A 26972-nucleotide genomic window follows, 5' to 3' on the forward strand; every position below is an offset into this window, starting at 1 on the left:
TTTCAGATGCTTACCTGTGTAACAAGAGGCTCCAACAGTCTTTCAACTGCCAGAGTCCTGATCTCTAGACTTTTGGGGTCCCACTTGAAGTTTATGTTGCCTGTGTGAACTGCAGTCATTTCTAAAAGAGAAACAAAAAGTCAATGTCAGACAAACATCAAACACAAACATGAAATATGTAACAAATCTCCTACATAAGGACTTTTGTATCATATTTTATATCAAGGAAAGCTACATTCACCACAAGATGGAAAAAATTCTTACTAGCCTATACATGAGGGCCCAATAACTCTTACAACCTCTTAAGATTTCGAGTTTACAAACATTAGGGGTACCATAAGAAGGTATTCCCAAACATATAGAGCTTTTCCCTTTGGGCTTCTCTGGCACCAAAGCATTTCTTTCAGTATTTCCATGCCAACTTAGAAGCAGGATGAAAAGCTAAAGTGAATGAACCCTAATACAAAAGATTCTCATTTTGAAAAACGTTAATCACTTGCCTCCTGCATGCTCCCCAAACAGGGATCAAACTCAAAACCTGGGCATGTGCCCAGACTGGGAATCGAGCCCACTACTTTCTGGTGTAGGGGACAATGTTCAACCAATTTAGCCACATTAGCCAGGGCTATAGTACATTATTATCTAAATGATACACTTCACTTCATTTTTTGATGGATTCCTAGAGAACATCTTTTTTTTTTTTAAATATATTTCTTTATTGATTTCAGAGAGGAAGGAAGAGGGAGAGAGAGATAGAAACATCAATGATAAGAGAATCATTGATTGGCTGCCTCCTGCACGCCCTACTGGGGATCGAGCTCGCAACCCAGGCATGTGCCCTTGGCCAGAATCGAACCTGGGACCCTTCAGTCCACAGGCTGATGCTCTATCCACTGAGCCAAACTGGCTAGGGCCCTAGAGAACATCTTGTCTTACTCTATATTAAAACATAAGGTTTAAAAAGGTCTTCTGCCCTCTACACCTGCAACTATTTTCACTCATAGCCAGGAGAAATTCCAAGTCACACTTAGTCAAATATCACTGTATCAGTATTAAGATAAACTTCCATTAGACAGAGGCATTAAGACTAGAGCAAAGACTTCAACAAAAATACCAAGCAGTTAGTGTTTGCTTCTAAAAGTAATGCCTTAAAAATTAAATTTTTAAAAAGATAGGAGAGGTATGTGGTTGAGGTAATCACTAATATAAACTTTCCAGACAACACACTGTTGATAGAACTTTAAAACCATAAAAGGATGCATTCTTATGACCCAAAAATTCACTTCTAGAATTTTACTCTAAATATAATATTAAGGTGCATGTTAAAAACCTACATAGCAAATGATGTTCACAACCACACATTATTGGAAACTACCTAAATTTCAAACAGATCACTGAATAAATCACAACCAACCAATTCAGGAACCATCATAATAACTGAATTCAGGCATGAATTATTAAAGAATGCTAAACTGATTGGGTGAAAGTTTACTGAAAAACTGAATATTTACAACGTCTCATGGTAACTCCGAAGAGACTACTGATTTCAAAGGGGGTAATATATAACTTTAAGGTGGCAGACCACCTTAATCAAGTGGTCAAAATTAACATCCCTAATAATGGTACAAATTGACATCATGTACCTCCTGATATGATGCACTCTGAGAAAGGATACATAACTTTCTGTGGTACTATCTACCAAAATAATATAACTTCAATTTCGTCATGAGGAAACATCAAACTCACAGTGAGGGACATGCTATAAAATAACTTCAAAAATGTAATCTTCAAGATCCACCTAAGGCTGCGCTACAAGAAGGCCTATGGCAGCGACCGAGGCCTGTGCAGCCAAATATGTAACACGCAGCCCTTTCCAGAGAAAAGGCTCCAGATCCCTGGATTAGCGGTAAGCATTTTCTTGAAGGATAGATCCTTTTCAAGCCTACAGTTCCTGTTAAGTTCCTGTCATTGTTTCTTGAACTAAAATCCACAAAGCAGGATTAAAATGGTGGCAGAGTAGGAGGATGCTCCCAGGAACAGCTGGAATTACAACTGAAATATGGAAAGGCTGCCCTAACTGGTTTGGCTCAGTGGATAGAGCGTCGGCCTGTGGACTGAAAAGTCCCAGGTTCGATTCCGGCCAAAGGCATGTACCTTGGTTGTGGGCACATCCCTGGTGGGGGGTGTGCAGGAGGCAGCTGATCGATGTTCCTCTCTCATCGATGTTTCTAACTCTCTATCCCTCTCTCTTCCTCTCTGTAAAAAATCAATAAAATATATTTTTTTTAAAAAAGAAATATGGAAAGGCTTCCTGAATAATCAATGGAAAACTCACAGGAGAGAACCCTGATACCCAAGGACTGAAGGTGGAGACCACATGGAGACTGGTAGGAGGGGTGGAGGCACAAAAGGGGTGGCCGAGCACCCAGAGAGCAGCTGAAGTCCCGGAAAGATATCTCAGCTGTGCCACTGAGAACTCTGGGATCTAATCCTGAAGCTAAGCCCCCCAGCAGAGAGCACCAAACTGAGGAGGGTACCCACATATCATCTGGCTGTGAAAAGCAGTGGGGTGCTGTCTGCCAGGGAGTGGCAACTGAAAGTTTGAGCACCCTCTTAAAGGGCCAACCCACAAAAATTCCCTGTGGAGGCACCCACCTTGTGCTCTGACAGAGGAAGGGTAAAGTAGACGGGAGCTTTGAGAGCAGAACCCAGGACTGGGGACTCGGGGGATAGAGCTCAGAAGGCAGACACCCCAAGTTTCCTGTACTGTCATTCTTTCATACAGCGCGGAGGACATCTTTCCCACATAGACACCTGCCTTGCCTGGGGGAAAGACACACCCTATTGGAAAACACCTTGCCCTGAGGCCACTTAAGAGATTAAAGTAACAATTAGCCTCCAGGCAGGAGCAACTGCCCCACCCTGTTGAAAAAACTCTCACCACACCTGAGGACAATTACCTGGGAGCAATTCAAGTAGGAATCCTATTAGTCTCTAAGCCAGCGGTTCTCAACCTGTGGGTCTCGACCCCTTTGGGAGTCGAACGACCCTTTCACAGGGGTCACCTAAATACATCCTGCATATCAGATATTTACATTACGATTCACAACAGTAGCAAAATTACAGTTACGAAGTAGCAACGAAAATAATTTTATGGTTGGGGGTCACCACAACATGAGGAACTGTATTAACCCTTTGCACTCCGCTGTCCCCTCTCAGGGGACATCGGAATTCTAGCATATCACTCGGATGTCCCCTCTCAGGGGACATTGCAGTTTATTAGTGATTACGGGGAATTGAGTTATTTCAACGCAACTTTTTGAGACATGCATGTTTCCCTGAAGTTTTATCTTGAAATGGCACAAGAAATTAAATCAAAATATCGTAAAATTACTAAGATATATACAAGAAATGTCAGCGGGTTTTGTGTCGGACGAGAACGTGAGATGCGTGCTCACCACGGTCCGAGCACTTCGCAACGCCACTTGAAAAGAGCGATAAGGGGAGTTTGTAGAAGAAAGGTCGGTTTTCGAACATAGCGCGCACTGTATAGTGAGATATATAATTACAAATAAACAAGTCTACATCTGGAGGAAAAGATTTTCAAAGCTGAGCTCATTTTGGTTTGAAGCTTCGAGCAGTGCACATAGATCTAACGAGGAGAAAATCGGAAAAGTGATTCTTTTCTTAGTGAAATTGTTTGGTGAAAGCTATTTTGGTAAATATCATCTTGTCAGTTAGTAATAACAATTAGAAATTTTCAACCCATGCATTTATTCATATTTTTTATTAGAACAATGGCAAAGCGTCCAACCACGAATGAGTCTCATGACACAAGTAGTAGTGAAGATGAGCTCCAGATAGACCTCTATACAGACACGTTAGAAAGACTAACTGTAGAACAAAACGACAGCAGTGATAGTGATATCGTTCAACCTAGAAGGCGACGAATTGTTCGCATAGATAGCGAAAGCGATAATAGTAGTACGGAAGAAAACACACGGCAACATGACAACGTATCGTCAAGTGAAGAGTGGGAAGATGTTACCGAATCGGACGTTCCTCCAGCCACGATAAATTTTGATTTACACGAAGAAATAGCCGGACCACAAGTCCCGAGTAACATAAAAGAGCCCATAGACTATTTCACATTATATTTTACTGAAGAATTAGTAGACAGCATAATAAAAGAGACAAACAATTATGCCAAAGAAGAAATTGGAAAGAAACAGTTGCATACAGAAAGAATAATACTACGCTTCTTGCGTGGAAAGATAAAAGAATTATTACCATGCTCACCAATTATTATAACACAAACCTACAATCTACCCAGAGAACATTACGCGGTGGACATATCGTAACAGTCAGTAAGCCTGAAATGGTGTTAGAATATACGGCAAATATGGGTGGTGCGGATCGTGCGGATCAATACGCTTCAACGTATTGTTTCCTCCGTAAATCGCTCAAATGGTGGAGGAAGTTATTTTTTTGGGGGGTTGGAAATGTGTGTGATAAACTCATACATAATGTATCGCATCGAAAAACAAACAAGTAATGAAACGCCAATGACACACCACAAGTTTGTCAAGACACTCGTTGACCAATTAAAGGGCGATTTTCGTGTATCGAGAACGCATCCATCCACATCTTCTGCGGACAATAGATTAAACAATAAACTACATATTCCCGATGTGGGACAAAGAAAACGGGACTGCATTGTGTGTTCTAACAGGAAAACACCTGGTGGCAGGCGTCAAACCACTTATTACTGTCAAACATGCACTAATCAGCCTGCAATGCATGTTGGGGAGTGTTACAAAACTTATCATACTGTACAAAATTATAAACAATAAAATATTGGTTTTTTTGCAAATATACATTCCTCGATGTCACCCAATTCATATAAGTCCAATATCATTATAATATGTTACTTGGTTCCAAAATTATACTAAATAATACGAGGGTCTGTAAATGCACGTTTCCGCCGCAAAGTAGCGTCGAGTAGCTGGTAGCCAATGTCCAGAATGGTTCGGAGTGCAAAGGGTTAAAGGGTCGCAGCATTAGGAAGGTTGAGAACCACTGCTCTAGACAGAGGTGGTCTCTGGAGGCTTTGAGTCTTTGTCTGATCCAATTAGTCAGAAACTGCCTTTAACACTGTCCTGCACTAGAGATTGAAAAGTGTAGAGGATTTACCTAAAACTTAGTCACAAACCCAGACAGAAAACAAAATGAGGAAACAAAGAAACAACCCCCAAATGAAAGAACTAATGAATTCTCCAGAAGAAGAGATAAATGAAGCAGAGATAAAAAAAAATTTATCTGAAACAGAGTTCAGAGTAATGATGGTAAAGATGCTCAACAGCATGAAAAAATATATAGTAATATGAAAAAAGAACAATGTGAGATAATGACATAACACATTGGAAGAAATACACAGCAGATTAGGGCAGTGGTCGGCAAACTCATTAGTCAACAGAGCCAAATATCAACAGTACAACAATTGGAATTTCTTTTGAGAGCCAAATTTTTTAAACTTAAACTATATAGTAGGTACATTGTTATTAACTTAATTAGGGTACTCCTAAGGTTTAGAAAGAGCCACACTCAAGGGGCCAAAGAGCCGCATGTGGTTCGAGAGCTGCAGTTTGCCGACCACAGGATTAGGGGAAGCTGAGGATCAAATCAGTGAATTAGAAGACAGAGTTGAAAATATTACTCAATTAGAGAACCGAAAACAAAAAACAACTAAAAAACAGGAGGACAGCTTAAGAGAGCTGTGGGACAATGTGAAACATAACAATATTAGATAATAGGTGTGCCAGAAGAGGCAGAAAGGAAGAAAGGGATAGAGAAGGTATTTGAAGAAATAATGGTAGAAAACTTCCCTAACCTGGTAAAGGAAAAAGTCACACAAGTTCAGGAGGCACAGAGAACCCCAAACAAGAACAACCCAAACAGGCCCACACCCAGTCACATCATAATTAAAATTAAAGACAAAGAGAGAATCTTAAAGGCAGCAAGAGAAAAGAAAACTGTTACCTACAAAGGAGTTCCCATAAGGCTGACACCTGATTTCTCATCAGAAACTCTACAGGCCAGAAGGGAATGGCATGAAGTGCTCAAGGTAATGGAAAGCAAGGATCTGGAACAAGATTATTATTCAAAATAGACTGTCAAATAAAGAGCTTCCCAGACAAAAAAAAAAAAGGCTAAAGGAGTTCATCACCACCAAGCCAGCATTACAAAAAATGCTAAAGGGACTGCTGTAAGGGATTGCTCAGAAGAAGAAACAGAGAGAGAAACCTAGCCATACAGAATTAAAATGGCTATAAATAAGTACCTCTTAATAATAACCCTAAATAAATGGGTTAAATGCTCCAATCAAAAGGTGTAGGGTACCTGAATGAATACAAAAACATGACCCAATTATATGCTGTCTACAAGAGACCCACCTCAAAACAAGACACACACAGGATGAAAGTGAAGGGATGAAAAATATTTTCCATGCAAATGGAAAAGAAAAAAAGCTGAAGTAGCAATACTCATATCCAACAAAATAGACTTGAAAAGCATCATGCTAAGCGAAATAAGCAAGTTGGAGAAAGATAAATATCATATGATCTCACTCATTTGTGGAATATAATGAACAACATAAATTGATGAACAAAAATAGAGCCACAGGGGGGAAAAAATACTCTAGAATATAATAGAAGTAATCCTATTTTTTGCAGATTTTTAATATTTCCTATAACTTTTGTGATATCATACTATGTTAGTGCAGTTTTGGTAATGTTATCATATTTAAAATCCTTTTATTCTTGAAATATTAATGTTTATTGCATTTAATATTATTATATGTAAGATCATTTTTCTTGAATAATTGGTGTTTACTGCATGTAACATTATCATATTTAAAATCGTTTTTCTTGAAATAAAAACTGAAAAAAAACCACTAAGCAAACAAAAAAACATGTAGTCTTCAAAGATGTCAAGGTAAGAAAAACAAAGATAAATTGAAAAATTCTTCCAGATTAAAGGAGGCTAAAAAGACATGATAACTAAATGCTATAATTCTGGACTCAAATTGTACTAGAAGAAAAAAATATTGAGACAATTGATAAAATTTGAAAATGGATTATGAATTATATAATAGCATATCAATGTTAAATTTTCAGTTTTTCATCATTATATTGTAGTTATGTCCTTGTATCATATAATGGGCATGATGTCTGCAATGTTCATATACTGCAGAAAAAAATAATGTATTAAATCCTATATAATAAAAGGCTAATATGCAAATCAATCTAACAGGGGAACCACCGGTCACTATGACGTGCACTGACCACCAGGGGAGCGCCGCTCAGCCAGAAACCAGGACATCCCCTGAGGGCTCCCAGAATGCAAGAGGGCACAGGCCGGGCTGAGTGATCACCCCCGTCCCCTGTCGAGTGCACAAATTTAATGCACTGAGCCTCTAGTATAAATATATATACAGAGAGAAATGGAAAGTAGGACAGAGAGTTAGATGAAGAGAGAAGGGAGTGAGAGAGGAAGGACGGGAGGGGAAGGAAAAGGAGGGAAATGGGAAAAATGGGACAGGAAGGGAGAAGGGATGGAGAGAATGAAAGGGGTAGGAGGAGAGAAGAAGGGAGGAGGAATAGAGAGGAAGGGAAAAGCAAAGAAGGTAAAAGGAGAAGGAGAACAGAGGAAGGGAAGAGAGAGATATCTTCAAATGTGGCTAGTGTGGCTGAGGAATTGATTTTTAAATTTTATTTAATTTTAATTAATGTTAAAATCTGTTTTTAAATGATGACCAAAAAAAAGATTATAAAATGATGACTAGGACAAGATAGAAAAGCACATGTCTGTGACTAGCCCACTCTTAACAACTTTAATATAAAAATATCTGTATAGCCCTAGCTGGTTTGGCTCAGTGGATAGAGCATTGGCCTGCAGACTGAAGGGTCCCAGGTTTGATTCTGGTCATGGGCACATGCCCGGGTTGCGGGCTGGATCCCCAGTAGGGGGTGTGCGGGAGGCAGCCAATCGATGATTCTCTCTCATCACTGATGTTTCTCTCTCTCTCTCTCTCTCTCTCTCTCTCCCCCCCCCCTCTGAAATCAATAAAAATATATTTTTAAAAAAATTTGTATATCATCTGCCATAAATGCACACCTGAGTGACAATGAATAGCTGGACCCCATTAGATATTGCTGAAAATATCAGCACAGGTATCATTTAATATTTCACCAAGACTTATCTAAGCATCAAAAAATTCTAGAATAATTGGAGACGGAGTGCCAAAAGAAATTTAGATTTTGGATTTGCTTAATCTGGTAATACAGAATGCCAGTTTCCAGGGAATTTGTTTCATTACAAGTGGGCAAATATGCTCTCTACACTGATATGTCAGGCCTATACTTTGGTTTTTAAAGGTTATTTTTTCACTAATCTGATGAGCCCAAATCAGTAAACTTTAGAAGATGGAGTGCTCTAGATTGCTAAAGGGCTAATAACAGTTCAAGCAAATGTCATCAAATGTCACAGATAAGACATTTTAGAAAGAATGATTTATCCCATGGATTCTGCACTCCTATATCCTAGCATTCCACAGTCACTGCATCAACTAACACAAATATAACAGAAAACTCCTCAAGGGTTGTAGGAGGGAGCCAAGAAATAAATGAAGCCAGCTGAAGTAGTCATGTGGTCACATTTGTTTTAATTCTTAAACAAGTACAGCAAACAATTCGCGTTCCCAAAGAAATAAACTCTTCCTATTTTTTCTTCTTCTTGAAATAAAAAGCCTTATTCAAAAGCAGGAGCCCAGGGAAGGACAGTTAGCTAAACCCCAGCTTGGGGCAAAGCCCTAGGTCTGAGGACTTTGTAACTTCTGAAAACCAGCAAATCAAGCAGCGTACACACGCATTCCTATTGCTTTAGAACCGAAGCTCAGGCCCTTTTTCCTACATAAGCAAAACTGAGAACCAAACCCCCCGCCAGTGTAGTGCAGTTGGTTGAGAGTCATCCCATGCACCAAGAGGTTGCCGGTTCTGTTTAGCGCACATGCCCAGGTTTCAGGCTCGATCTCCAGTAGGGGGCATCAGGAGGCAGCTGATCTATGTTTTTCTCTCATGATGTTCCTCTCTCTCCCTCCCCCTCCTCTCTAAAAATCAATAAGCTTATTTTTTAAAAAAAATTAAAAAACTGAGAACCAAGATGAGCATTCTAGTCTGAGAAATAGGGTCTCAGGCTTAGGGAAGCTGTGGAGCAGAAGGAACACTGTTTGGAGATACCTGGAAGGAGGAAAGAAGGAGGAAGCTGCCCAAGGTGAGCATGCAAAGAATGGGCCAACCCCATCAGGGGAAAAGGCTTCTGATACTTAAAGAACAAGACTCCCTTAAGATTTGTACAGCCCTGGCCGGTTTTTCTCAATGGTCAGAGCGTCAGCCTGTAAACCGAGGGTCGTGGGTTTGATTCCCAGTCAAGGGCAAGTACCTTGGTAACAAGTTCCAGAGCCCTGGTACGGGTGCTTGCGGAAGGCAACCAATCAATCCAGGTGTCTCTCTCACATCAATGTTTCTCTCTCTTTCTTTCCCCCCCTCCTCCCTCCCTTCCACTCTCCCCAGAAATCAATGGAAAAAAATATACTCAAGTGAAGATTAAAAAAAATATTTGGGCAGCCCGGCCGGCATGGCTCAGTGGTTAAGCATCAACCTTATGCACCAAGAAGTCGCTGGTTTGATTCCCGGTCAGGGCACATGCCCGGATTGCGGGCTCAATCCCATGTGGGGCGTGCAGGAGGCAACCAATCAATGATTCTCTCTCATCACTGATATTCCCATCTCTCCCTCTCCCTTCCTCTCTGAAACCAATAACAATATATTAAAGAAAAAAAAAGATTTGTACAGATGTTGATAATTTAAAATGTTCTCATTTTTAAAAAAGCCTGCTTTGTCTTCTCTTTTCCAAATTTTGATACTTTAGGGTACAAAATAATTTCACTTTCTTCTTAACTCTAACCAAGGCAAAGTGTAAGCACAATAATGAATTGCCAATGACATCTGAGTCTGGGGAGACTGTTAGGAGGGGCCAGGACTGACTAATCAGGAAAACTTGCCCAGCTGCCCATCAGCTCTAAACAATCTTTATGATGTAGATCTAGGGTTAGCAAGTCGTCCAATTTTTCAAGAGATCCAGAGATTCAGGTTTTTATGTGAAATCTTCCAACTTTAACATTAGCAACTAGTTCAAAAAAATTTTACCATTGTGTGGGACAAGCAAACGTGTCTGAAAACTAGGTTTGCCCTGTTTATCAATACTTTGCAACCACTGAACAAGATTCTCCCCTAAAATCCCTTCGATTTCTACATTCCAGAATTCCACATTCCCTTAAGTAATTAATATCTCTGAGAAGTCTCTAGCCTCCCCATAAAAATTCAACAGAGGCAGACTCCCACTAAAGGTGTTAGGCAGGCAAAGGACTCAATCATTCACTAACATCGAGAAACTTGAAATATACTGACACTTGAAAACTGGAAACCCATTCAGTGTGTTTTCAAGTCTTTCAATTACCATCATGGAAGTAGGCTGCCTCGTACGGCATCTTTAATCAAAGGCCCTGCCAAGAATGATACTGAACATTATTAAACTACAGAGCCAAGTTATGCTTTTGGTGACCCCAACCCTAAAAGGATTCCAAAAAGTAGTGGAGTATTTAAAATCTAATGAGAATATGTTCTCTGGAAAGAACATGGCTTTTGGTACCAGCTTTGCCATTAACTTATTATCTGATCTTGGGCAATCACTTCACCTCTCTGGGTCCTCAGTTTTCTCATCTATAAAATGAAAGGGGTTGAATTCCAAGCTCTAAGCCCTTCCAGCCCTGAAATTCTAGTATTCATTTCATTTATATTATCTCTCCATAGCCTCTATATTGTTTTATTGAGTGTAATTTTCCCCAGGTTTCGCCTGTGGTCTTCCTAGCTAGATTTTAAGTTTAAGGAAGATAATTATGCTTATGTTTCTTTATATCCCTTAAGTTGCTGGCAAATAAAGGTGTTTTATGCAGAACAGACACAGTATTGGTTTAACTGAATTTATGCAACCTAATTTTAAAATATTTACAAGCCTACCAAGACAAAGCTCCTGCCTTAATCTTAGTCATATCTTCTGCTTCTCTACAATTAATGATATTGTTTAGAGTAGCTAAACAAATAAGTTTCAAACTCTTGGCAGTTTCTAAGTTTTCCAATTAACTTACAGAGCACTCCTTCACAAGATCTATTACAAAACCTACTAAAGCTAGCCAACCTTAATGAATTACAACAACCTTAGGTTTTTACAGGAGAAATCATGCTTAGTGGAATTAAATAAAAAGTTAAACTGCATTCAGTCTTAATTACCTTATAAAGAGCAATCCCGGCTATTAAAGCAAAAGTTAACTATAAATTCAGAAAGGGGCAGAGATGAAGGAGTTTGACCAGCAATCTTTATGACAGAGAAATGAAGAAGCAAGCAGAAAATAAAAGCATAGCTGAAACCGGTTTGGCTCAGTGGATAGAGCGTCGGCCTGCGGACTGAAAGGTCCCAGGTTCGATTCCGGTCAAGGGCATGTACCTGGGCTGCGGGCACATCCCCAGTAGGAGATGTGCAGGAGGCAGCTGATCGATGTTTCTCTCCCATCGATGTTTCTAACTCTCTATCTCTCTCCCTTCCTCTCTGTAAAAAATCAATAAAATATATTTTAAAAAAAAGAAAGAAAAGCATAGCTCCATCAGAACTAAGGAAGCTGATTGTTGGCAAACTGCCTCGTTAGTGCAAAGAGCTACACACCTACTTCAAAGACTTTAAATGTTCATTTACATTTAAAATGTACAATCTCAGACAACTCTTGTAGCAATATTTTTGCCAATATATCTCCTCAGGCAAGGGAAACAAAAGGAAAAAATAAACAAATAGGACTACATCAAACTAAAAAGCTTCTGCACAGCAAAAGAATCATCGACAAAATGAAAAGGGAATCCACTGAATGGGACAACATATTTATCAATGATACATCTGAAAAGGGGTTAATTTCCAACATGTATAAAGAACTTGTACAACTCAACACCAGGAGACAGACAATCCAATTTAAAAACGGGAAAAGGACCTGAATAGACAAATGGCAACAGACATATGAAAAAATGCTTACGTCACTCAGCATCAGAGAGATGCCAATTAAAACCACAAGATATTACCTCACATCTGCCAGAATGGCTACCATCAATAAACCAACAAACAACAGGTGCTAGCGAGGATGTGGAGAGTGTGCACTGTGGGTGGGAATGAAGACTGGTGCAGTCGCTATGGAAAAGAGTATGGAGTTTTCTCAAAAAATTAAATATGGAACTGCTTAACCCATCACCTGCCTCCACTCCATGAAACTCTTCTCCAGTGCATGTGCATGCCTCCAGAGCTCTGTACAAGCAAGCCCTTTCCTCTGCTCAGAGACCTTCCAGACTTTTCCATCTTCCTTCAAGACTTACACAAATGTCCTCTGCTTCTGTTCACTCTTTTCTGGGTTCCCCCCAATACTTTACAAGCATCTCATTTCTATTACAGCACTTGCCACAGAGCACTATATTAGTGTGTCTATCTCCCAAGAAACTGAAAGCTCTTTGAGCATAGGAACCATGGCTTTTTTTAGGCATGGTAACTTTCATCTAGTAACATTTTATACCTTATTGAATTGGCTCAACTGTTTTAGGTTTCATCTAGCATGAAGAAAGAAATAAAAAATGTCTCTTATTATAGATTAGTAAAAATGGGTATAGATTGCTAATTTTTGACTATCAAGTGATATTACTAAGGCTAATCCCATTCGTTTGTAAACCCCTTGAGGCTATTAGCAATGGGTGACTCCCACATTAACATCTCCCCCAACACCTGCTTTGAAATGCAGACTTACAATCTATATATATAAAAGGCTAATATGCTAAGTGTCCCTCTACCCATTCAACCGGTCGCTATGGCGCACACTGACCACCAGGGGGCAGACGCTCAACGCAGGAGCTGCAGTGACTTGGCAGCAGCGGTTCTCGGGCTTCTCGGGTGACACACCCTGAAACCAGAGAGGAGGGAGCCCAATTCCTCGTGGGGCCACGTGATTCCACCTTTGGCCATGGGTTATGTTGTTGCTGGGGTACTGTGAGCCCCGAATCTGGTTTACTGCACACTTGCGTTTGCGTTCCACACCCTGTAAGACAGCAACTTTGCAGAATGCCCTCTCCCACTCTGGGGCCCCTCGGGGATGTAGGAGAGCAGTTTTTGGCCTAATCCCCACAGGCCAGGCCGAGGGACCCCCACCAGCCAGAGGGACCCCACTCACTCCACAGATGCTGGGGAAGGACTGTGGAAGGTTGGCTCTAGGGCATGTCCAGGCCATCTCGCCCAGTCCCACCCCGCCAGCCACCTTCTAATTAATTTCCTTTCAATGTGCATGAATCCATGCACCTTGTCACTAGTAAAGGTATAATATTTAATTGAACCCTTCCCATGACAGTTGAGATATAGCAAACTAAATACTGCCTTAGACCCTGACTCAATAAAGGTACCCAAAAAAATCACATCTTTCACTGGTCTTAATGACCCTAAAGAAGCTTAAATTTTTCTCAAGGGTTGCCATCTTTCACTTCTTTGGATTTTCCCCCCCTTCTCCCAAGCTATCAAGCTCACATTTTACTTAGCACTTCTCTGCAAAATGACAGGTTTCTAAAGATACACTTCAAAGTCAGTCCAGAGCTTTTCTGAGAACACGATGACCCCAGGTCCAAGGAAGCAAGAAAATAACAGATGATTATAAGAAACCTTTGCCAATTTAGAGATTCCCCAGGAATAGAGTATTTCCATGAATACTGACTTGTCAGTAATAACTTACCCTTTCAGCTTCTGCCTTATTCACTGCACTATCATTTTTCACAAACCATGATTAAGAGTCTGGATTAACACTGAAATATTTAACATTATGAAATATTCAATATACCATGAAAGAATAGTAACAATGCATCTTTGCTTAGAAAGAAAACAGGTTTAGAAGCTGCACAAGGCAAATGGACTATTAACAAAAACTCCTATCCTTCATGTCACTAGCAATGGTCCACAATAAATGCATTTTCTGAGTTATGATCGCACTTTCACTTTCAAGAACAGTCTACAGTCTAACCTGGTTAATAAACCAGTACAGGATTATGTAACTTGATAATTAACCAGGCTTCAAATTCACACCTTCAACTCATAATGTCAAATATTAGCAAAATAAAATAAACCATAGCAATAAAACATTTTCAAAATATAACTGATGATCTATTTATGTATAACAATATTTAATAATAAAAAATCTCAGAAAAAGAAAATGAGGGAAATCCACAGCTCAATATAATGAAATGGAATAGTCAAAACAATCCAGGAAAAAACTAGCCTTCAAACTATCAACTAAAGAATAAGAGTAGTTATTTAACATTAAGATTAAATTAGATTAAATTATTCATTACAAAATATTTTTTCATATATTTTTATTGATTTTTAGATAGAAAGAGATAGAAATATCAATCGGCTGCCTCCTGCATGTCCCTTACTGGGGATTGAGCCTGAAACCCAGGAACAAGAATCGAACCAGTGACCTCTTGGTTCATGGGTCGATACTCAACTACTAAGTCACACCAGACAGGCTCATTACAAAATTTTAATGCAAATGGTAAGTTCTTTTCTCTGTAAAGCCCTCAAAGTCTTTAAAAAAATCTCACAATTATAATAACTTCTATAATTCCCTCTCTTCTTTTACTATAATGGGAACATGGACCATATAACAAGACACTTTAAAAATCAAATCACACTACCCATATAATAGTTGTTCCATATGATCAAGTCTTTGTTACAAATATTTAGAATAACACTTGAAGAGTCCTTTCAAACTGTATTTACATTATGTGCATTACTCCAAACTTGCAAGCAGTGATAAAGCACAAATTAATCCAAATCAAAAAGTGGGGTTGACAGATGACAGATGAGTCCATCAGAAAGTAAAAAGAAATGCATGTTAATTTCAAGCTCCATTAGAAATGGGGTTGGGGCATGCTTGCACAAGGATAAGAAATAAGTTTGACAGTTATAAAAAAAAAAAAACTAAAGAAGAAAATAATGAACATTTAGAGGCTCCAACAGAGAAAGGGCAATGTTGAAGTTTTATTTGAAGTGTGGTTATTTCTGCACACTTTGAACTTTCAATAATGGATAAATTTAGTATAGTGCTCTTGCAAGTGAGCAAACAGAGTGACACAGGGCAAGTCAAGCCAGACTGTCCACTTCCCCAAAATGTCCAGCCCACTAAACCCGTGGCCACAACATGGGGGTGCTGAGCACACTACCAAGTTGCACAAGCAACACCTTCCAGGTCCACAAGCAAGCACACCAGCATCTGGGCAAATTTTCAGAACTAATGCTCTGAGATTCTCCCAGATGCCTGATATGTTTAACTTCTTAAAAGAAAACAGAAGGTACTAATAAAACTTAAAGCCTCCAATATGTACAATATAACCAAAATTCCTCTAAGTCTTCTAAGGGTATGGCTTCACAATCATTCATGAGGAAAATATGATTTGGACTGGGAAAGCAAAAAGGATAAACGATTCCACATCTTTCACTGTTTGTTTATTCTATACTAGAGGCCCAGTGCACAAAATTCGTGCACAGGTAGGGTCCCTAGCGGTTGCTGGCTGCCGGCCGGGGCTTCCCTTCCTGCGGTTGGCCAGCTGGCCCCGGCCCCTGGTCTAGGGGACAATTTGCATATTAGGCTTTTATTATATAGCATACAAAAACTAGCAAAAATATACATTGTGAAAGAATTTAATTTTTAACTGTTTATTTTTTTCACCTTTTACATGCAGCAAAATTCACTCTGATGTACTATTCTGAGTTTTGACAAATTCACAGTTGTGCAATCACCTCCACAATCAAAATACAGAAAAGTTAAAGGGCTTTATTTTAACAACAGCACGTACATACAACTAAACCATAGAATTTAAGTGCACAAATTATTAAGCTTCAAATGCTAATTTGGTCCATCAACTTACTACAAAGCTACAGTAATCCGAACACTGTGGTACTGGCATAGAGAAAAACAGAACCAACAAAATAGAATGGAGCCCAGAAACAAGCATCCACATCTACTGTATAGTCAAATGATATTTGACAAGGGTGTCAAGATTATTCAATGAGGAAAGGACAGACTTTTCAACAAATGATGCTGAGAAAACTGTAAATCCAACTGGAAAAGAATGAAATTGGACCGTTATCTAATATCATATACAAATATTCATTCGAAATGGATCAAAGACCTAAATGTAGGAGCTAAAACAATAAAACTCTTAGAAGAAAACATTCATTTGGACTGGGAAAGCAAAAGATTCATGACACTGGATTTGTCAATGATTTCTTAGATATGACACCAAAGAAAATAATAGGTATATTGGACTTCAAAATGAAAATGTTTGAGTATCAAAGGACATGAACAAAATGAAAAGGCAACCCAGTTAATGGAAGAAAATATTTGCAAATCATATATGTGATAAAGGATTATGTTGTTTTTTATTGATTGCAGAGAGAGGAAGGGAGAGGGAGAGAGAGACAGAAACATCAATGATGAAAATCATCGATTGGCTGCCTCCTGAATGACCCCTACTAGGGATTGAGCCTGCAAACCAGGCATGTGCCCTAACCAGGAATCGAACCGTGACGCCCTGGTTTATGGGTTGACACTCAACCACTGAGCACACTGGTGGTGCTGTGATAAAGGATTAACATCTAGAATAGAGAACACCTAAAATTTAAACAATTAAAATACCAAACAACCTGCCCTAGCTGGTTTGGCTCAGTGGATAGAGCGAACCTGAAGGGTCCCAGACTGAAGGGTCCCAGGTTCGATTCCGGTCAAGGGCACATGCCCAGGTTGCGAGCTTGATCCCAGTGGGGGGCGTGCAAGAGGCAGCCAATCAGTGATTATCTCATCGCTGATGTTTCCATCTCTCCCTCTCCCTTCCTCTCTGAAATCATTAAAAATATATTCTTTTTAAAAATACCAAACGACCTGATTATGTGCAAAAGACTTGAATAGACATTTCTCCAGAAATACACAAATGGTCAAAAACACATGAAAAGATACTCAGCACCACTAATCATTACAGAAATGCAATTCAAAACTACAATGAGATACCATTTCACACTCATTAGGATGGCTACTACAAAAAGAAAATACATGTTGGTAAGGATGTGAAGAAATTAGAATTCTTGTGCACTGCTGGTAGGAATGTAAAATGGTATAGCTACTGTACAACAGTATGGTGGTTCCTAAAAAAAATTAGAAATAAATTTACTTTATAATCAAACAATTCCACTTCTGGGTATATATTCAAAATAATTGAAAGCTGGGTTTCAAAGAGATATTTGTACACCTGTGTTCTAGCAGCATTATTAACAGTAGCTAAAATTTTGCAATCTAAATGTGCATCAACAAATGAATGGATAAACAAAATGTGTTGTATGTATACAATAAAGTATTATTCAGCCTTAAAAAGGAAGGAAATTCTGGTACATGCTTCAACATGGATGAACCTTGAAGACATTATGCTAAGTGATATAAGCCCAACACAAAGGAATATATGTTTCCACTTTTCTGAAGTACCTAGAATAGGCAAATTCATAGAGAAAGAATGAACAGAGTATACCAGGGACTAGGGAAAGGGTAAGATGAGGAGTTATTGTTTAATGCAGCGGTCGCCAACCTTTCGGACCTCACGGACCACCAGTTGTCCGCAGATCACCGGTTGGCGACCGCTGTTTTAATGGGTAAAGAGTTCCTATTTAGAATGATGAAAAAGTTCTGAAAATGAATAGTGATGATGGTTGCACAACACTTAATGCCACTGAACTGAACACTTGAAAATGGTTAAAATGGTAAATTTTGTTATGTATATTTAACCACAATAAAAACTTTTCTGAAGTGTAGCAAGTCTTCCCACCTCCCCCTACCCGGGAATTCCACTTCTAAGAAGTTATCCTAAAGAAATAATCAAGCACGGGCAAAAGATTTACCTACAAATTAAAGCAGCTCTGGAAACAAACTAAATGTCTAACTTATCAAAGAAGCTACATAATAAAATAGAAGGGGATCATTAATATGTTACTTTTTCCTATGGGAGCCACCGGGTAGAGAGGAGTGTGGCCTTCTCCTCTCATGCCATGGCATGTGCTCCTCCACTAATATCAGTGTACTCTAAAAAGGTGGAGTCATCAGGCAAAAAAGTAACTTTGCCTGCTGCGTTCGAGGCTCCTATTCGAACAGATATTGTGAACTTTGCTCACACCAACTTGCACAAAAGCAACAGATGGCCCTAAGCTGTCAGTGAATTGGCAGATTATCAAAACATGCTGAGTCTTGGGGTACTGTGGCTCAAATCCCCAGAGTTGGAGGTGGTCAAACTCATTATTCTGGCCAGGGTGCTTTTGGAAATATGTGTTATGGAGGCTGCATGTTTGCACCAACTAAAACCTGGCGCCATTGGCACTGCAGAATGAACACAACACAGAAGCCATATGCCATGTTCTCTGCCCTGGCTGCCTCAGCCTTCCCAGCACTAGTCATGTCTAAAGGTCATCATATTGAGGAAGTTTCTGAACTTCCTTTGGTGGTGGAAGATAGTTGAAGGCTACAAGAAAACTAAGGAGGCTGATTTGCTTCTTAAGAAACTTAAGACCTGGACTTATATCAAAAAGGTCTATTCCTCTCAGTGAATGAGAGCTAATGAGAAACAGTCATCATATCCAGCACAGGGGACCTTGCATCATCTATGACAGTGGTCGGCAAACTCATTAGTCAACAGAGCCAAATATCAACAGTACAACGATTGAAATTTTTTTTTAAAATTAAACTATATAAGTAGGTACATTGTTATTAACTTAATTAGGGTACTCCTAAGGCTTAGGAAGAGCCACACTCAAGGGGCCAAAGAGCCGCATGTGGCTCCAGAGCCAGTTTGCTGACCACTGAATTCTATGAGGACAATGGTATCAAAGCCTTCAGAAGAATCATCCCTGGAATTATTCTGCTTCATGTAAGCAAACTGAACATTTTGAAACTTGCTCCTGGTGGGGATGTGGGCCATTTCTGCATTTGGATTGAAAGTGCTTTCCACAAATTAAGATGATCTGTATGGCACCTGGCGTAAAGCTGCCTCCCTCAATAGTAACTACAACCTTCCCATTCACAAGAAGCTCAATACATATTTTAGCAGAATCTTGAAAGGCCCAGCCAAAGCACTACACAAGAAGATTCATGGCGGGGACCTACTTTAGAGAGAACCAAGATGGTGGCATAGGTTAACACCGGAGTTTGCTGCCTCGAACAACCACTTCAAAAATACAACTAAAAGACGGAACGGACATCATCCAGAACCACAGGAAGGATGGCTGAGTGGAAGTTCTACAACTAGGAGGAAAGAGGAAACCATACGAGACTCAGAGGAGGCGCAGTGCTGAAGTGAAATACTAAGGTTCTGAGTGCATGTGGAGCGGGCCGGCGGCGGAGGGCTCGGTTGTTGTTTTCGTTTTTTTTTGTTTGTTTGTTTTTTTTAATATATTTTATTGATTTCTTACAGAGAGGAAGGGAGAGGGATAGAGAGTTAGAAACATCTATGAGAGAGAAACATCGATCAGCTGCCTCCTGCACATCTCCCACTGGGGTCGGTTGTTGTTTTCAATCGGGAGGGAGTTTCAGACTCTGAGCTCCAGATCCGGGCGAGTCTCTAGGGACCCAGACTCAAATGGGAGAAGCGGGAAGGCAGCTTTCTCTCCGAGGTTTGCAGCGGTTGCAGAGCCGCTGGGGACGGAACTGAGAGCAGCCATAACTGCTTGCTCTGCCCGCCCTGTTGATCCCGTGCGACCCGCCCCGCCCAAGCCCCGCACAGAGCCATTTGCCGGATAGCCTCAGGCAAAGGCTAGATTAGCACCTCCCCAGAGGACAGAAGTTTTCCCACTGCAGACACAGCTGATTCTCACAGCCAGTTGGCCTGGAGGTCAAATCCCCCTAGTATTAACTACAACAATCAAGGCTTAACTACAACAAGACTGCACACAAAGACCACAAGGGGGTGCACCAAGAAAGCATAAAAAATGCGGAGACAAAAAAACATGACAGAAATGGAGGATATAGAGCTAAAAAACGCACTTTTAAGGTCTTTTAATAATTTGCTAGAAACTGCCAATAAACTTGATGAGAGCCTCAAGAAATCTAATGAGACCCTCGATGTTGTGATAAAGAACCAACTAGAAATTAAGCATACACTGACTGAAATAAAGAATATTATACAGACACCCAACAGCAGACCAGAGGAGCGCAAGAATCAAGTCAAAGATTTGAAATGCGAAGAAGCAAAAAACACCCAACCGGAAAAGCAAAATGAAAAAAGAATCCGAAAATACGAAGATAGTGTAAGGAGCCTCTGGGACAGCTTCAAGCATACAAACATCAGAATTATAGGGGTGCCAGAAGATGAGAGACAGCAAGATATTGAAAACCTATTTGAAGAAATAATGACAGAAAACTTCCCCCACCTGGTGAAAGAAATGGACTTACAGGTCCAAGAAGTGCAGAGAATCCCAAACAAAAGGAATCCAAAGAGGACCACACCAAGACACATCATAATTAAAATGCCAAGAGCAAAAGACAAAGAGAGAATCTTAAAAGCAGCAAGAGAAAGAGACTCAATTACCTACAAGGGAATACCCATACGACTGTCAGCTGATTTCTCAACAGAAACTTTGCAGGCCAGAAGGGAATGGCAAGAAATATTCAAAGTGATAAATACCAAGAACCTACAACCAAGAGTACTTTATCCAGCAAAGCTATCATTCAGAATTGAAGGTCAGATAAAGAGCTTCACAGATAAGGAAAAGCTAAAGGAGTTCATCACCACCAAACCAGTATTATATGAAATGCTGAAAGGTATCCTTTAAGAAGAGGAAGAAGAAGAAAAAGGTAAAGATACAAATTATGAACAACAAAGATGCATCTATCAACAAGTGAATCTAAGAATCAAGTGAATAAATAACCTGATGTACAGAATGAACTGGTGATTATAATAGAATCAGGGACATAGAAAGGGAATGGACTGACTATTCTTGGGGGGGAAAGGGGTGTGGGAGATGCGGGAAGAGACTGGACAAAAATTGTGCACCTATGGAGGACAGTGGGTGGGGAGTGAGGGCGGAGGGTGGGGCGGGAACTGAGAGGAGGGGAGTTATGGGGGGGAAAAAGAGGAACAAATGTAATAATCTGAACAATAAAGATTTAATTAAAAAAAAAAGAAGAAGAAGAAGATTCATGGCAGAGTCCCAAAAAAGAATCCACTGGAAAACCTGTTAATCATGTTGACGCTAAACCCATATACAAAGACCATGCACCGGAGCACCATTCTTAGGCCTAGAACCACAACCTCCAGATGGATAAAGCAGCAGCAGCAGCTGCTGCAGTGCTAGAAGTCAAATTAGATCAGAAGGAGGTTCCAGGTAAGACGCCTGTGGTAGGGAAGAAAGGAAAGAAGGCTGTTGGCATCATGAAGCAGAAGTTTTGGGTGGGGAAAAAAGCTACAGCTACCAAGAAACCAACAGCTGAAAAGAAGTCCACAGAAAAGAAGCCCACTACAGAAGAAAAGACGCTTGTGGCATAAATTTAAATGTTTATTCCATAAAGGTCAAATCACTGTGCACAGCTAATCTATATATATAAAAGGCTAAGTGTCCGTCCGTCCAGTAGCTATGATGCACACTGACCACCACGGGGCAGACAATCAACACAGGAGCTGCCGTGACACACACTGGCCATTTACAAAGAAACGGCACTGCAGACCTGGTGCCAACAAAGCAATACTCGGCTTCCCCCAAGTGGGACACAGGCCCTGCCACCATCCCGGAGTGACAGCCCACCAAATCATAGCCAACGCTGCCGAGACCCCATGGAACAAAATGTGGCCCGCAGCCCAGCCCAGCCCAGAAACAGTGGCTATGGGCGCCAGGTAGTAACATCACGTAGCAACACCAGCTTCCTCTCCCTAGTGACTAGCCTACTTGGAGTTTCTTCAGCCCAGAAACCCGACTTGCTTTATAGCCAGGTGCAAACATTTTTACAGTTTAACCAAATGTTTGTGAAGCATTTTCCCGTGCCTCATCTCATTTGATCCTCACAGAAGTCCTGGAGTAGGTAGATAGGAGACTCGGTGGAATCCTATTTTCTTTTCATTAGCAAGATGTGAACAGCAATATTAAAATATTTCTTCTAATTAATTTCTTTTCAATGTGCACAAATCCATGCACCGGGACACTAATTTTGAATAAAAACCCGATCAAAGGCAAAAAAAACTGCTATGTTAGCATTGTGCAATTAATCATATTTCATCAATTCTAAAACATGTGCATTTCACATTTTTAAGTCAAAAATCTGGATTATCTTACAATTGATGGCATTTCCTAGTTTTTTGGCAGTCTTTCTTTTTTCTTAGCGGTACAAAAGGTTAATCTTAAGCTACTAATACAGGAAATGTTCAAGTAATGATCCATGGACAGCAAATTACAAAAAGCATAAGGTAACATCTTGTTTTTATAAAAGCTATACATAATCAATATACAAGATTAGAGGCTATACATCAGAATATTAAGAGTATTTATCTCTAGGTGATATAAATGAGCTTTACTTAAGAAAAAAATAAATTTTTTTAAACTTTAATAAACTGGGTATAAAGCCATTCACCACCATATCAACATGACACAATTCTACATATAACATTAAGTACATCTACTATAACTAATTCAGTATTTATTGAGTATCTGCTATGGGTTTAGAACTAAGTCAGGTATCACAGGAGACAGGGATTTACAAAAGAATGTAATTGCCTTGAAGCTCAGCATCCGACAAAAGAATTTACAGTCTAGATACAGTGGTTCTCAACCTTCTGGCCCTTTAAATACAATTCCTCATGTTGTGACCCAACCATAGAATTATTTTCGTTGCTACTTCATAACTGTAATGTTGCTACTGTTATGAATCGTAATGTAAATATCTGATATGCAGGATGGTCTTAGGCGACCCCTGTGAAAGGGTCGTTCAACCACCAAAGGGGTCGAGACCCACAGGTTGAGAACCGCTGGAGAAGAATCTTAAGGAAGGTAAATCAGCAACTTAATGCTATTTAAATACTGAACTAGTTCACTGGTTTTATTTATGGGACAACCCACTTAATATGGATAAAAATTTGTCCTGTCCAGCACTCCAAAACTGAAAAAATAAATTAGCATTTTAACACATTAGAGGCTAAAATAAATATCTATACATATAAAAGGCTAATATGCTAAGTGTCCATCCGACCGGTAGTTATGATGCACACTGACCACCAGGGGGCAGATGCTCCACGCAGGAACTGCCGAGCTAGTGACTTGGCAGCAGTGGTTCTTGGGTGACGCACCTCGAAACCAGAGAGGAGGGAGCCCGATTCCTCCCGGGGCTGCATGATTCCACCTTCAGCTGTGAGTTATGTTGTTGCTGGGGCACTGTTGGCCCCAAATCTGGTTTACTGCACACCTGTGTTTGCATTCCACACCCTGTACAACAGCAACTTTGCAGAGTGCTCTATCCCACTGTGGGGCCCTCGGGGGATGTTGGAGAGCCGGTTTCAGCCTGATCCACCCCAGGCCAGGCAAAGGGACCCCCACCTGCCCAGAGGGACCCCTGTTCACTCCACAGACCGCCCTCTCAAACCTCAGCACCCCCCCAGGTGCAGCTGGCGGGGTAGGGACCGAAGGAGGTTGCCTCCAGGGCGAATCCAGCCTGTCTCACCCAGTCCCACCCCCCCACCCACCTTCTAATTAATTTCCTTTCGATGTGCACGAATCCATGCACCGGGTCACTAATCCTTTATAAATCATCTTATTCATTACACAGCCCACAACAAAAAACTCTCAGGCTGGTACTCATAAGATTAAAAAATCAAAAAAGCACATGATCACCAGCCATCAGGTAATCCTATATAAATAAAACCCTAATATGCAAATCGACCGAACAACGGATGAACTGAACAGCGAACGACCAGTCGCTATGATGTGTACTGACCACCAGGGGGCAGATGCTCAATGCAGCAGCTGCCCTTGGTGGTCAGTGTGCTCCCCCAGGGAGAATGCCGCTTAGGCAGAAGCTGGGCTAACAGCTGGTGAGCACAGTGCTAAGGATCTCTCAGAGGATGTCCAGCCAGCAGTTGGACATCCCCCGAGGGGTTCCGGACTATGAGAGGGCACAGGCTGGGCTGAGGGACCCCCCCCCCCAACCCCACCCCAGTGCACGGATGTCGTGCACCAGGCCTCTAGTAGACACATAATCAATGACAAATTAGCAACAGCAAAAGATACCCTACCACATAACTCTTTATTATTTACTAGAGGCCTGGTGCAGAAAAATTCGTGCACTCGGGGCGGGGAGCCTCTCAGCCCAGCCTGCACTCTCTCACAATCCAGGACCCCATGGGTAGGGTCTAGTCCCATCGCAGCATGGCTCTGGTTCCCCGGGCCTGTGGGCCGGGGAGGAGGGACCAAGATTCCCAGATCGCAGCATGGCTCTGGTTCCCCAGAGCCTGCGGGTGGGGGGAGGGACCAAGAGGCCAGTCAGATGGCAGCATGGCTCCGTTCCCACAGCTCCCTCCCACCGCCGCACCGCAGGCAGCCGGGACCCAGAGGACCCAGGACTGACTTCCGCCACGCCAGCCGGGACCCTAGCCTGGTATTCGGTCATCCATCCAGACGTTTAGGTCGTGACGGACCCTGGCTCTTTATATATTAGGATTATGACTTGTTAAGAATTTCTTCTTTTTTTTTTAAATTTTCTCCCCAGGTCTTCCTTGCTTACCATGTGTTCACTGTGCTGGGAGGTAAAGTGGCTACAAAGGAACCTAGTTCCTGCCCTCAAGGTTCCCACAGTTCAGCTGAAGGGGGGGAGGGAGAGAATAGGAGAAAATCTCCATGATGTTGGATACGGCTATGATCTCTTAGATATGACACCAAAAGTACAGGCAACAAAAGAAAAAAATAGATAAACTGGACTTGACAAAAAGTTAAAACTTTTGTGCATCAAAGGACATTATCAGCAGGGTAAAAAGACAACCTATAAAATGGGAAAAAGTATTTGCAAATCATATATGATAAGGGATTAATATTCAGAATATTTTAGCCCAGCTGGTGTCACTCAGTGGTTGAGCATTGACCCATGAACCAGGGTCAATTACCAGGACACCTGCCTGGGTTGCAGGCTCAATCCCCAGTAGGGGGCGTGCAGGAGGCAGCCAATCAATGGTTCTCTCTCATCGTTGATGTGTCTATCTCTCTCTCCCTCTCCCTCTCCCTTCCTTTCTGAAATCAATGAAAACATTGTTTTAAATATTCAGATTATTTTTAAAACTCTTACAACTCAACAACTAAAAAATAAACTTTTTTGAGTCAAAGTGATAGGGAAAGGGGCACATAATAGTAATAGAACCACAGTTGTTTAATGATTATTAATCTTACAGACCCTGGAAAACTGGAGGATGTGTTGCAAGAAGAAAAACAGGGCTATAAAAAGACACCTTGGAGTCCAGATGGGTCCATTTCTCAGAAAAGAAAATACATTTTGAGAGCAGACCAAGGACAGGACACACTTTGACTTGACTGCTGGACTCTGACCCTCTGGGAGTTTGCCTCAGGAATGCTAACCAATCTCGGGACCCAGGAACATGTTGAGCTATGTTTAACATCATAGATTAACTACCTTGTAATCGGATTTCAAGATCCTGGAAAGAGATGCAGAGACCATGGACCCTGCAGCCTTTATACTGCCCCTCTTCCCCTTGTACATAGCCCTTCTTCCTTATCCCTATTCCTTATATAATAAAAGAGAAACATGCAAATTGACCGTACCTCTGCTACGTCCTCAAGCCACACCCACCAGCCAATCAGGAGCGATTATGCAAATAAACCCAACCAAGATGGTGGCAGCCACGGAGCTGGAGCAAACAGGAGGCTTGGGTTGCCCCTGGCGATGGAGGAAGCCAAGCTTCCCACCTGCCCTGGCTGGCTGTGGGCTCTGCTCAAGGCTACAAAGTTTCAATTATAGAAGATAAATAAATCCCAGATACCTACTTCCAGCTGCTGTAGCCTCTGCTCAAGGAGGGTCTGGGAGCCTGGGTTGCCTGGGGCCGTGGCCAGACTGCAAACAGCCCTCAGCCCCTCACCCAGACTGGCCAGGCACCCCAGCCGGGACCCCCACCCTGAAGGGGGTGTGACCAGCCTGCCAACAGCCCTCAGCCCTTCACCCAGGCTAGCCAGGCACCCCAGTGGGGACCCCCACCCTGAAGGGAGTGTTGCCAGCCTGAAAACAGCCCTCAGTCCCTCACCCAGGCTGACCAGTTACCCCAGCGGGGACCCCATCCTGAAGGGGGTGTGGCCAGCTTGAAAACAGCCCTCAACCCCTCACCCAGGCTGGCCACACACCCCCAGTGGGGACCCTTACCCCATAGGGGTGTGGCCGGCCTGCAAACCACCACAGGCCCCTCACCCAGGCCACCCCACGCCCCAAGGGAACCCCCACCATGATCTGGGACACCCTTCAGGGCAAACCAGCCGGCCCCGACTCATGCACCAGGCCTCTGTCTATACTAATAAAAGGGTAATATGCTAATTAGACTGGAAGACCTTCCAGGAGACCTTCCAGACGTTCTTCTGGACAAAGCCATGGTGGCAGGGCCGAAGTAGAGGTGGTTAGAGGCCAAGAGGGGAGGGCAGTTGTGGGTGATCAGGCTGGTGGGGGGCGGGGCCATTGGGGGTAAGCAGACCAGCAGGGGGGCCAGTTGGGGCAAGCAGGCACAGTG

The 26972-nt window shown here is 41.6% G+C and overlaps 1 protein-coding gene and 1 pseudogene across 5 annotated transcripts in view; one reads left to right on the forward strand and one right to left on the reverse strand.

Moving 5' to 3' along the window:
* The window catches only part of CTNNA1 (catenin alpha 1), a 171511-nt gene that overhangs the window by 136537 nt on the left and 8002 nt on the right, over positions 1 to 26972 (reverse strand). For 3 of the 5 annotated variants that reach the window (XM_023752104.1, XM_023752107.1, XM_023752108.1), the window contains exon 2: positions 15 to 121. In XM_023752104.1, coding sequence (XP_023607872.1) covers positions 15 to 119 — 105 coding nt within the window. In that variant the 5' untranslated portion in view covers positions 120 to 121. Of the gene's footprint in view, positions 1 to 14; positions 122 to 6340; positions 6359 to 11619; positions 11638 to 26972 lie in introns of those variants that run through there. The other 2 variants (XM_023752105.1, XM_023752106.1) reach the window with 2 other exon arrangements.
* LOC102418636 lies at positions 17391 to 18825 on the forward strand (annotated as a pseudogene).

The sequence above is a fragment of the Myotis lucifugus genome, unplaced genomic scaffold (assembly GCF_000147115.1).
Source record: "Myotis lucifugus unplaced genomic scaffold, Myoluc2.0 scaffold_28, whole genome shotgun sequence".
Classification (NCBI taxonomy): Eukaryota; Metazoa; Chordata; class Mammalia; order Chiroptera; family Vespertilionidae; genus Myotis; species Myotis lucifugus.